This window comes from Haliotis rubra, unplaced genomic scaffold (assembly GCF_003918875.1).
Source record: "Haliotis rubra isolate DU_JTF1 unplaced genomic scaffold, ASM391887v1 Scf1750, whole genome shotgun sequence".
NCBI classification, from domain to species: Eukaryota; Metazoa; Mollusca; class Gastropoda; order Lepetellida; family Haliotidae; genus Haliotis; species Haliotis rubra.
Window position 1 is genome coordinate 7,747 of NW_025765726.1, and position 13,601 is coordinate 21,347.

Sequence of the window (13,601 nt, forward strand, 5' to 3'; positions counted from 1 at the left end):
GTTACACCTACTTGAGTTGTCAGTCCAGATTTAAAGAGGTCAGTATTGGCCATACAAGATATACGCATGAATATTTTATTGAAAGGCGAGGATCATCCGTTTGTCATGAGCGAATCACGATCAAGCATGTCCTGCTTAACTATTGAATTTTTCAAAGAAATAGACTTGATTGATAAACTTTGATTGACAAGTTTTGAAGATAGATGTTTTCTTTAATGATTGGAAGTTTAAATCAGTAACTGAGATTGTTAGTGGCTGTAGTGGGGGTAGAGTATTTTTGAAGTATTGTCTTCCTCAGAGGATACGTAAGTCCCCGAAACATTCAAAGTAGATTTAAACAAACCAGATTTTTTAAACGTAGCATTTATGTGATTTTAGATTATGGCTAGATTCGACTACAATCGCCAGCGGCTGAAAGGGTGATATAAATCCAGCTAGGGTCCATGCAGGTAGCAAAAGTACCCATGGTCCCTAGTATGGTGATCTTCCTTCAGTTGTTTGCGACCTATAACCTGTTTTATAGTGTATTGTCTTCGTAAGTAAAATAGTTTTAGTTTACATTCTAGTTTTAGACACCATCTGTGATAATCTAGTTATTTTACAGTCCATCGATGACTGGTTGTTTAACAACTCGTATTTATTGTTTTCTCGTTACTCTATGGCTGAAATATTGCCGAGGTGACGTTAAATTTTAACTCACTCACTCATACATAATTATTATTGCATACAAATATTATTACAACTTTTTAAAACCCATGAAATTTCTCTTTAACTCTGGTCGTAAGAGGCGTCTAACGGGTTCGGGTGGTCAGGTTCGCTGACTCATGTACTCGTATCCCAATAGCGTACATCGATGCTCACGCTGTTGATCACTAGATTGTTTGGTCCCCACTCGATTCTTTACAGACTCTCACCATACGGTATGGATATTGCTAGGGCGGCGTGAATGGCGTTCATACTAGAACATGTTACTGTCTTTAGTTCCTGAAATGTAGAATATTTGGAGACATTTTGGTTTTTGAGAAAGCTAATCAACATAAAAACCCAATGCCCATGTTTGCAATTTCTAAATTGAGGAGATGCGGCCATTTCGTTCTCATTCAGTTTAGTCAGTGTGTTGTTCAACTGTGTAATGGGGTAACTAATAATTGCTCAATGATTGAATTTCAATGTTTCTCATGAACTCATTTTGATACCTATCATTATTTTGTATATTTTGTCTATCATTAAAGGATAGAACCCATGTACGGACGGCTCTCAACTGATAATCAGCAGAGCAGGAAAACCGAAGTGTGTGAAATGTAAGTTTGGTACATTATTTACAGTAACACTACTGCTGTCAGTGATGGTCGTGTTGGTTAACTGCCTCTATTTCCTGTGGCATTAAAGCAGATATATTCAGTCACGCCTATGCATGTCCAGAATATGTTGCAACTCCAGATTACCGCTGTCTGAATATGAAAAAAGTCTCTCCGTTAAGTTATATTTTATTCTATGATGATAATTTAGGAATTGTTTTTGTTGAGAAATATGTGCATTCCAGAGGCCAGCATCATTATAGGCCAGTGAATATATTTATTACATGTGACTGTGGCAGTGAGATTATACGTGCAGCCGATGGTCTAAGGCGGCAAATATCATTGTAGTGAGTCTCCGGGTTATCAAGATCAGCTGGTCCGGGTTTGAGTCTAGCTATCTGAGGACATCATAATGGCACTGTTCATCTTCGGGTTAGATGAATACCAGCAGCGTTGTAACATGCGCATTCAGTGAACTACAGGAATGATAAAGTGACCACTAATTCGTTATAACCGTATTTCCTAATACACACTTTGACTGAAATATACATGACGTTGCGGTGACCAAAATAGGATAAAGTAATGTGACTATAACCCTCTTGCGGCTAACAGGCAGCTTGGGTTATCCGGGGTAATAATAATGAGACTGTTTGGGCGCTTCGAGCATGCATTGTGCATGGAGCAACGAGCATGATAAATGGACTATTATTATGATACGTGTGTTTGGTGTAAACGTATTTTACTGTCTGTGTCTGGAAATCTTTTAAAGTCTAATATTTAATTGTTTACGTGGCTTAATGACTTAGGTTGGCTCCTATGGCCTGGTGTTATAAATCCCTAAACATCATTTGGTTTATCGTTGTCAATGCTCTCAAAGTAACCTGACTGCTTGTGTGTATTCACGTCCACTCTCACAAAGCCTTTCACAATTACCAATCAGCTCCTCTGTGGTTGTTGCTTAAGTGGCTTGGCCAGTGGTGTGGCATTGTGGGTAAAGCGTCCGCTTGCCAGGCCGAAGATCCGGGTTTGAATCCCCATAGGGGTGCATAGTGAGAAGCCAATTTCGTGTGTTCCCCTCAGTAGTATTACTGGAATATTGCTAAAAGCCACGTAAATCTTATCCCTTACGCAGACCCGACCATAAAGATACTTACTCACCCCCTTAAGTGGATCTCCCGTTATATTGCTGGAATAGTGCTAAGGCCGCATAAAGCCTGACTCACGTTATTTGAAGGGTGCCAGAGGTGTTGCACTTGGGCCAAAACCTCATGAACCATGGGAACTGGTTTTCAACTTTGAAAGCGTATTTCGAAATATATATACGAACATCTGAGAGTAATTACGTTAGAATATGTTTACAACAAATAATTGTGACATATTTCTTGTTTCGTTTCCTTTATCGCCTTTTTGCTATATCAAAGAGGTTAAGTTCCAAAGAAAACAATTTTCCAGGGCTGGTGCTACTGGTAGAATAGGAAATGTCCATCATTTTTACACTGATCATCAGCATCCACCCACCCAGCAGTGAGATACGATGACATGCAATTGTACTGCTGGGTAGGTCAATGCTGATAATCACTGTAAGAAATGAACGCTGGCCTATCGGTTTAAAGCAGGAAAGTTTGTCTTGGGTCTGTATATGTTTCTTTAAGACCTTCAGACAATTTATTTTGACTTCTTTGAGTCAGCATAGAGTTGGAAGTCAGATAGATAGATATATATGGATGACAACTTCTTTTATTCTAGGGGGCGGTGGGGTAGCCCAGTGGTTAAAGCGTTCGCTCGTCCCGGGTTCGATTCCCACATGGATACAATGTGTGAAGCCCATTTCTGGTGTTCCCCGCCGTGATGTTGCTGGAATATTGCTAAAAGCGGCGTTAAGCTAACCTCACTCACTAACTTTTCTATTCTAGAGCACGACGTTTCGATACAGGTATCGTATTCAGACCGCCTCCGTGGTGTAGTGTTTAGAGCGTCAGCCCGGAGAGCGGAAGGTCGCGGGTTCGATACCCGACCGCGTCGTACCAAAACACGTTAAAATATGGTACTTGTTGGTCCCTGCCTGGCGCTCGGCATTAATGGGTACAACAAGGACTGGTCGGCTAGGAGTCAGTATAATGTGTCTGAGAGGGGTATTTTTGCTTCACTGCGGCATGGTATCTCAGAGGGCTAGCACTATAAAACCAGCTTCAGTCTGGGCTAGTACAAGCAGCCGCACACACACATAGACACGCATGCACGTCGTCATATGAGCGCAATATTCTCAAGTAAGACGTTAAACCCAATTTCACCTCACCTCACCTGTATCGTTTTCAAGTCATTCATACTTTTTAGAAAGGAGGGCCTGCTGCTTATTAAATGTGTGAGTTCCGGTGGATTGTTGGCGTTATCTGGGTAAATGCTGAGTAAACACTAACGAATAATACCATCCGAACATAATCAACCCTTTTGTTACAAACTGTGTTCATTCATCAAAGTGACTGATAAACAGTATTGCATCTTAAATGAGGTAATGGTACTGTAACATTTGACTTTGTGTGTGGCATTTTAGATTTAATCAATTGTTTCTTTACACACTGGTTGTGAAACGGATCATGTTGGGGTGTTTTACTCCATCGCCATGTTTCAACTGGAAGATAATGGTTTGAGGTTCTGAAATTGAGTAACGCCCTCTGGTTATTATCATGTAATACATTCAGGTAGGTTTCGTATTTCAATTCAGAATTATAAAAAGAAATATGAATGGCTCCTCTTGAAGAGTTTTCTTTGTTTGATATCCAAGTACAGAGATCTTTTTCGATCACATCCGATGTCTTTTAATCTTAAAATTGTGTAAAAAATCTAAATTTACAGAAGGCAGGTATCAATTATTTATCGAGTAAATGTGTCATATACATTCCAGGCTGGAGGAAAAAATATGATAAGCGTAATGTTGATGACATTTTGAACTTTGTACATAGAAGTAACAGTTCTAAGATGAAATATCTCTGACACATGTCCAAATATATATAATAACAATGATTTGATACATATTGAATAATCAAAACAAATCAAAACAAGGTAAACATTACATTTCCCCTCACTTCAGAAACCCAATAGCATTTACATTTACCTCTGTCATCAAGCAAATTAAACATTGTATAACATTGGTGAGATCTGACATAATTTGCTCTTTACAATTTGATCTATTATTGTAAAACACGAACTTGAGTAGCTGATACCGAGCGAACCACTTCACCCAAAAATGCCTTGTTTGATGCAAATTTACCAACTTTTGTACTGCTTTAAAGACGCGTGAATCATTTCAGTCAAATTATAATATTTAGTTCAACAAATTTCTGCACCACATAAAAGGATTCGATAAATTTAACAATCAAAACCGGTACGAACTGACAAAAGTAAAACTTGGCTATTTCTTATAAAAACAGCTTATGTAACAGCTTTCAGTTCTGCGTTACAAATTTTCCACTTTTCATGGTGTGTTAAATACGTCCGTTACGGAAAATAACAATACTTTTATCCACAATTAACATAAAAAAAAGTTTAAACGTGAAAATGATAAAGTTACAATGTCTAGGCAAAATGTAAAAGCAAAATATCCCCAATTTCCCAAGTTACAAAATACCAACGTTACAACCTTCATACATGTCAATCACAAGTTCATTAATGAAACATGAAAACCATAGGGGCTTAGCATACATCCTTGTCGGTGTGACACATCATCATTTGGATTACCACCGCAATGTTAGCTCGAATATTGCTGAGTGCGGAGTAAAACTAAACTCGTTCAATTACTCACTTACTCACTCATTTGGATTAAAATCTCAATCATTGGATGTTCTGGCATTAAAGTCACCACATAACATGAATGAACACATCTCACAATAGGCATATACTATTTGTAACAGAATACTTATAACTGCCCAAATCCACACTTTTAGTTTTTCATAGTAGGGCGATCTCTTCGGTTTATAAAGGAAGAAATAGTTAATAATGTTTTTTTGTAGTAAATACAACAGGTTTCCCTTCTCCGTAGAATAAACATATCACAAGATCCACTTAGCATACAGCTATACCACCAGAATATCTCCTGGGTTTGATGCTCGTGGAAGTTCACTTATATAGCAGTCATGTATAACAAAGACTCTTAGCATAGCATCTGAAACAACATTAAACATTGTTTCAATAAAGAAAACACATCGTGCATGCAACAGAAATCAATGAATTCAGAATAACAACATTTAGATATCAAACCGTTAATGCGTTAATGTTTTGAGAATAAAGATGTATTTCTCTCCTAGTACAGTGGATGTCAGCATCATCATGATATAGATACTGACAAGCTATGTCACTAAGATCACGGCCATATTCCTATAGAGTCTCTGTTGGTGTTGGCTGTTGAAGAAGATGTAGGGACGACCTGTCGATAAATCAGCTGTTGGTCATCTGTTGTCCCCGTTGTTTTTGTTGCCCACTCTACAGTTTTAGGAAAGTTAAAGTCGCGAGTAGACGTTTCCGTTGGAGACTTTCTTACTCTTGATTCGCATGACTTTCTTCATCCAGCTTTGAATAAGACCAGTCGATAAATCAGCTGTTCGTCATCTGTTTTCGCCATTGTTATTGTTGCCCACTGTTGTACAGTTTAAGCAAACAACGAGATGACGTTTTCGTTATCTTTCTTTTGATTCCCAAGACTTTCTTCATCCAGCATCCCATGAGAAATAGGGTTATTCCGATTTCCCAGTGTTTAAATCTTTTCATCAAGTACCCAAGTGAACACATCAACTTTGCCATGAAAGGAGATAAACTGAGACCGGTACCAGCAATATTTTCCGCAGAAAAATCCTTCGCCCGAAGAAGAATGTCACCCGATTTAGAGTCAATGTCTCCAGATCAAAGTATATTAAGACGAACATGAACGATGTGGGTTTCCACATCAGTTTGATACCAGTAGACCAGACTGGGTGAACAACATGGCGACATATTCGACCCGGACGAAACTTACCTATTCTGACATACCCATGACACAAAGAGTGTAATAATCTGCTTTTCAAACATTTACCTTTTTCCAGTCCGTCAACATAAGTCAACTAGCTGGGATGTGTCACGTGATGTAATCCACTCAACCTTTCTGTACATTAAACTGAATCCAGTCACACCGTGTGCGAAATATGCATCATGAGGCTTCAACCTCAAATGCAAATCATCATCATCGCCGCAGCAGCAGCAGGCAAGCAACCGCCGCAAGGTAAGAGCATATTTGCAATTTCTCACCGGTCTAAGGGAGATAAATTTTGCTATATTATTGAGTGATGCGCAGTAAAATCCTGAAGGGCAGGTTTGCACAATGTGTTGTGCGTGCTGCTGTTTAAAGACTCTCATAGTGAATGTTTATTCTTATTATCCATATTATCCATATCTGTCGACTCAGTGGGAGATACATATGTAACATTGTTACCATGATTATATAATCCATTTATCAGTCATACTCAAATTGTCATACTCCTATTTGTCATTTTCTCACTGCTTAAACAGCAAGGGGAAACAAAACCCTAAGTAATATAATTAGGGTTTGGCTCAAGACACACTTGTGACAAATCATGAACTTCCCGAACCCGCATACTAAACATTATGATACCAACATATTTGATGTTTCCAAAATGCTGACAATCACAGTCCAAAACAGACACACCCCTGAGCAACACAACAAAGACCGTATAGCTGTTATAGTGAGTTAGTGAGTTTAGATTAACGCAGCCTTTTGCAATTATTCCAGCTATGTAGCGGCGGAGGACACCAGAAATGGGCTTCACACATTGTTCGCATGTGGGGAATCGAACCCGGGTCTTTGGCGTGACGAGCGAACGCTTTAACCACTAGGCTACACCCACCGTCCTGTAGCTGTTATAACAAAACTTGGTTTAGTCCTATCCCCATCTAGTGCAGTGAGAAAACCGTAACCACATTTGACATGCACACGTACATATAGCCAGACCTATCTAGACACAGACCCCAGGGACCCTCAATACCATCCTGGGATGTCAGAATATTTCTCACAAACGTCCCCGACTCAGTCAGATGGATGACCCTCTCTAGAGAGCTATCGGTAACCAGGATGTCACCTGTGCTGGTAGCTGTGATACCAGCTGGACGCTCCAGTGCTGTGGCTCCTGTAGGGCTGTAGGTGAACACCACATCTCCCCCAGGGGTCAAACAAACAGCACACTTGGATTTCAAATCAGACACAAGGATGTTTCCTTTACTCGTAGTACAGAGGAATAATGGTGCTTGTAATATGTTGTTTCCATTGTGGAGTGGACTGATACTCCTCATCACGTGTCCCGTCATATCTAGGATATCAACACAGGGAGGGGACTCGGAACCCGCTGCTAGTGTTGATGGTGTCAGAGACGTTATACCCGAGTACTGTTTGCTGGTTGTGATGGTTGACAGCAACACAAGGTCAGGGTTGACTTCAACTGTTACAATCTGACTGGTATCTGACAGAGTGACAGCCACCTGGTTGTGTTTCAGCCTTGTTATACCCCACGGCGTGTCACCGAGACTGAGCTTACAGTGGAACACTTTGTTATTACTTGTGTAGAAGGACTTCACACTTTTGTTAAGTGCGTCTGTGACAACGACCGTATCTACACCATTCACAACAACCACTGTGATGTCTACAAGATATGCTTCTTCAATGTCTCCGACTGTGGCGTTAATAGTGTTGTGTAACATAGGAGTTGCCTTCATGTCCAGCACACTCTCATACTGGACATCAATCTCACCCAGCTGTAGATCGTCAAGTGCTCTACTCAGCTGGCCTGTGTCCTGTCTGAAAACGGTTCTGGCTATTCTCCCCCTCTCCTTCACGTCTGTAACAGCGTCCACATCACCGGCCTCACATCCCCGATACATCTCATACACGTCCATGTCACACTCAGATTGTAGAGCCTGGTCTATCAACTCAGCCTGTTGTTGGTACACCTGTACTGACATCTCTCCTGATTTTATGTCTGCTTTTAACTGACCTAGGTGTTTGTCTGACATCTCTTTCAGCTCACTGAGAAGCTTCTTTTCCTTCTGTTTCAGCATATCAATCACTTTGTTTGTGGCAGACTTAATGTCAGACTCCATTTGTAAATAATGCTTTGATTCCTCTTTGGATGTTGTTTTCTGTTTGTCAACGAGTGCTTTTATCTCAGCACACCTCTCCAACAAATTATGTTTATTCTTTTCCAGCTCTGATTTCATTGTTGGTATTTCTGACTCAATTTCGACAACACATCTACAATTTCTGTGATAGATAATACAACATGTTTGACAAACTGCTTTCTTACAGTCTTTGCACATCAATTTTATAACCTCATCTTTGTGATCCTTACACATAACCCCTTGCCTTCTTCTTCTGACCTTGACCTCTGGAGACATGCCGACTACGTCATGGTGACGGGAGGATGGATTGCGATTGTGCATCCGTACACATCGTTCACAGAGGGCGTCGTCACAGACAGAGCACCAGGAGGTAGCAAGGGTTGTCTCCCCTTCTTCCTTACAATAACGGCAGTTAGTTGTATCTGATACAAATCAACAATCCGTTATGACATGAATACGCTTAAAGGTTGAAATAATAAACGTTTCTAAGGAATATACGCAACAATGGTAAAAGTAACAATGATGCTGAGGATACAATGTAGCTGTGATAGCAACTGACAACTTGGAGTACGGATTATGATGCAGACAAATCACAGACAATAGTCAGAGCTAGTTTGGGACTCGAAAAGCATCACCACAAACATCCAGGGATCACGATCCACAAAGCCATCGTAAAGTTACGACCTGTCGCAACTTTATTATTCACCATTAGCTTAGGAATGTCACAGCACTACGACAAGTTTGTGGACCTAGGAGTTAAATGGATACAGCTGTCTACTGGGAATGTAGCTAACAGAACATATATTAAATTCACACAGCGTAGATAGTGCATTAAAAACCCTGTAGAACATATGTATTTCTGTTGTGTGATTTATTTTCAGACTCATATGACTTCTTGGCATCCAGGATACTTTACACATTTACACAAATGATCAGTTGATAACACTTACGCTTACCTTTAGATCCAGGGCCAAATGAGTCCAACAGTCCCTGGATCACAAAGCTTGGCTTCACATCGTCCGCCCACTCCTCCACTGGTCTGCCAGGCTCAGACACTTTCGTCATCTTGCTGCAGAATGGACACAGAAGAGACTTGGCACTGATGGCTTCTGGTTTGGTTTTGGTGTAGCTGATGACACATTTCCGACAGAAGGTGTGATTACACGCAAGTGTGCATGGGTTGTCAAACACCTCTGTACATATTGTACATGTCAGAAAGTGGTCTGTTAACTTCTGAGAGGTCGCCATCCTAACTAGAAAAATACAACAGAATCATATAGTTTATGAACAAATAACGTATATGTTGTACACTGAACGTACCCCACATTGTTAACGTCATAATGGCGTGACGTCATGTCGAACGTGTTTTAATGAGGATATGCATCGTAAACTGAAAGTACTCCCACAGGACCAGCTGAATGACTGATCCATATAATTGACTTAACCTTTAAACTAGGCAAAATATTCACAATATCATATCTGCACAGGGTGTGGTTATCAAAAGTTCCAAGTTGCAAGAGGCCGCCTCCTTGGTGTAGTGACTAGAGCGTCAGTCCGGAGAGCGGAAGGTCGTGGGTTCGATCCCCAACCGCGTCATACCAAAAGACGTTAAAATCTGGCACGTGTTGGTTCCTGCCTGGCGCTCGGCATTACTGGGTACAAAATGGACTGGTCGGCTCGTCACTATAATGTGTCTGAGTGGGGTATACATGATAAACTGCGGCATGGTATCTCAGTGAGCTGGCACTATAAAACCAGTTTAAGTCTGGGCTAGTACAAGCAGACACACACACACACACACACACACACACACACACACACACACTCACTCACTCACTCACTCACTCACTCACTCACTCACTCACTCACTCACTCACTCACACACACACACACACACACACACACACACACGCATGCACGTCGTCATCAGCTAAATAATCTTACGACGTCAAACCCCATTTCACCTCACCTCACCTCCAAGTTGCAAGATTTGCATATAAGATGATAAATTGGTTGACTTTAATGACAGCCACAACCCCGTGGGCACTAACGCTGAATTTATCGTATTTGTGTCTAAAATTTGGGAGCTGGAAGATGCGGATGCATCATCGTGACGTTACACAAAGTAAGGCGGTGTTGTAGCCCAGTGGCTACAGCGTCCGCTCGTCAAGACCCGGGATCGATCCTTGCCACATGGGTAAAATGTGTGAAGCACATTTCTTGTGTCCTTCGATGTTGTATTGCTGGAATATTGCTAAAAGCGGCGTAAAACTAAACTCACTCAAGACCCGGGATCGATCCTTCCCACATGGGTACAATGTGTGAAGCACATTTCTTGTGTCCTTTGATGTTGTATTGCTGGAATATTGCTAAAAGCGGCGTAAAACTAAACTCACTCAAGACCCGGGATCGATCCTTCCCACATGGGTACAATGTGTGAAGCACAATTCTTGTGTCCTTCCATGTTGTATTGCTGGAATATTGCTAAAAGCGGCGTAAAACTAAACTCACTCAAGACCTGGGATCGATCCTTCCCACATATGTACAATGTGTGAAGCACATTTCTTTTGTCCTTCGATGTTGTATTGCTGGAATATTGCTAAAAGCGGCATAAAACTTAACTCGCTCAAGCCCCGGGATCGATCCTTCCCACATGGGTACAATGTGTGAAGCACATTTCTTGTGTCCTTCGATGTTGTATTGCCGGAATATTGCTAAAAGCGGCGTAAAACTAAACTCACTCAAGACCCGGGATCGATCCTTCCCACATGGGTACAATGTGTGAAGCACATTTCTTGTGTCCTTCGATGTTGTATTGCTGGAATACTACTAAAAGCGCCGTCAAACTAAACTCACTCAAGACCTGGGATCGATCCTTCCCACATGGGTACAATGTGTGAAGCACATTTCTTGTGTCCTTCGATGTTGTATTGCTGGAATATTGCTAAAAGCGGTGTAAAACTAAACTCACTCAAGACCCGGGATCGATCCTTCCCACATGGGTACAATGTGTGAAGCACATTTCTTGTTTCCTTCCATGTTGTATTGCTGGAATATTGCAAAAAGCGGCATAAAACTAAATTCACTCAATTACTTAATAACATAAATAGGTAAATGTTATCATGATTAACGTCCAATGCCATCGAGGTGCGGTGACACGCGTTAGCGAAGTTAGTGAGTCACACCGGTGCACAGTGGTCGTTTCGTATTTTCACTCACTCACTCACAAAAGGGATGTTTGATCACAAGGGGTAATTATTTGTCATCTAAACATGACGTAACTAACACAACGTAGATTTATCACAGTAATGTCGCTGCCTTGTCTTGATGGAAATATTTCATTGAGTAATCTTCTTAATATACTCATGCCTAATAATGGTTATCACCACCCCTCCCCACCCCAACCCCACACACACCTCACACCCACACCCCACACACCCTCTCCAATTGAAAAAATTGAAGGGGGTGACAACCATTATTGGCATGAGTATATATAATGCATTTAATGTCTCGAAAGTTGTTTTTTTCCCAAAGATACATTTGTTATGTGACCTTTATCATCAATAAGTAAATGCATGTTACCTCATATCAACACTTTGTGAATTATTCGGGTTATAAAATGTTTAAAGACTGATGAACGATAGTTTTTGCTGTACGAATTTCTCCATATATGCCAGTGGATACCGTACCCGTCAAATAGACAAATGCAGGTGACGTTAACTCACTTTTAGAAAGATTACCTTACATACTGTCTGATGATATGTTTGGTTTTCCCAGTTTCTAGATTTGACAATGTAAGAAATGTGAAATCGGTAGTATTTGCCCATTGCATTATCAACATGTGGCGAGACAGACATATCAACTTGTCCATACTTGAAGTGCGTCCGCCTTTACCGACAATGTGACATAGCAATGGTGTGACGTCATCTTATTAGCATAACGAAAGTAGGCCATGTCAAATTTAATAAAAACTATTTGATATACAAACGTTCACCAGATCGTGAAATGTGCTCATGGTATAACGTAATTATGACAGAGACAACTACATTTATCTTCCATTATGTTTATAGAGGTAACTATGATTGATCGATAATATAACTGATCAGCTGACGGACATGTAGCTGTGTGGAGACCACTATACCATTACGGAAGTAGACCGTATCTGTACATACACCTCCTGCCATATCGTATGACTGCTGCACTTGAAGGTGAAGTTGTCAGTGAATATGAAATGTGTGTTAGGGTCAAATAATATGCATGGAACAAAGAACTGCCATCACTCATTAGCCCTGCACATGTATAAGGCAATTTTAATGTATACAAACACAGAAATCTGTGTTGAGATAACGAAAGTAGCTCGGAGAGGCCTACCTTATTTAATATATATTGTATTACTGAAGCCCGATCGGTGATAAGACCTGACTTATTGAAAGCTTGTATACCTGTACATGAACATTTCTGAAGTCACAAACTTACATTAGGACAGCACTGACCACTGTGACACAGGCCGACGACAGCCTTGAGACAGACAACACCCACCTACTCACCTGAGGCAGCCAGCTTTGAAATCACAACCGGTGTAGAGGGAAAGTGTGCACATGTTGCTCGCTGTTGTGAATAAACCCAAGTATCCAGATATGGTTATCGCCTATTGTTGGTTTGCCAGCCAGGATACATTCGAACTCATGCATTATTTCCTTGAACACCGATTGTGAAATCTGAGCGCGGCGGTCATGCGTAACACCTCTGTCGCTGTAAGAGCAATACGAGTAGTTGTGGCGTACAATGAGTATTTATATTCTCAGCACAACTACAAAAGTCTGTTTGACTAGAAAGTGTCCCCATGAATTGGGTTATACAGTGTACACGACCGATAGTGTCATACATGTCAGATGATCGTTTGTCATGGTATGTTTGGTTGTATTTGGTAGGGTTAGGTGTCATTCCTAGAGCACGAACATTGCTTCCAAACACGTCAGTTTTATACATCTGGAAAACATGCATTTTGGGTTTCTTAATCTGCTATATAAAGTATTACCAGGGTGATTTAAACACAGGTGATGTTCACGGTCATACAAGACCTACCCGAGGAGAAGTCCGTGTGAGTATAATCTGTTACTTCAAACAGTCAAATATGTAAAATGTATT

General features: G+C 40.8%; 1 protein-coding gene across 3 annotated transcripts; it reads right to left on the reverse strand.

Moving 5' to 3' along the window:
* Positions 1-4,154: 4,154 nt before the first annotated feature.
* On the reverse strand, positions 4,155-13,170 carry LOC124273027 (protein wech-like). 3 transcript variants are annotated; one of them, XR_006897521.1, is made up of 4 exons: positions 13,001-13,170; positions 9,410-9,706; positions 6,538-8,875; positions 4,155-6,489 (listed from the first exon to the last, which is right to left on the reverse strand). XR_006897521.1 is itself a non-coding variant. In XM_046708242.1 (3 exons), exons 2-3 carry the CDS (start codon positions 9,699-9,701, stop codon positions 7,236-7,238), a joined length of 1,932 nt encoding a protein of 643 aa, XP_046564198.1. In that variant the 5' UTR covers positions 9,702-9,706; positions 13,001-13,170; the 3' UTR covers positions 4,155-7,235. The 3 variants fall into 3 exon arrangements, 2 of the variants coding, with proteins under 2 accessions (XP_046564198.1, XP_046564199.1); XM_046708242.1 differs by having other exon boundaries at positions 4,155-8,875; XM_046708243.1 differs by having other exon boundaries at positions 4,155-8,875; positions 12,930-13,018.
* Between the last annotated feature and the right edge of the window lie 431 nt (positions 13,171-13,601).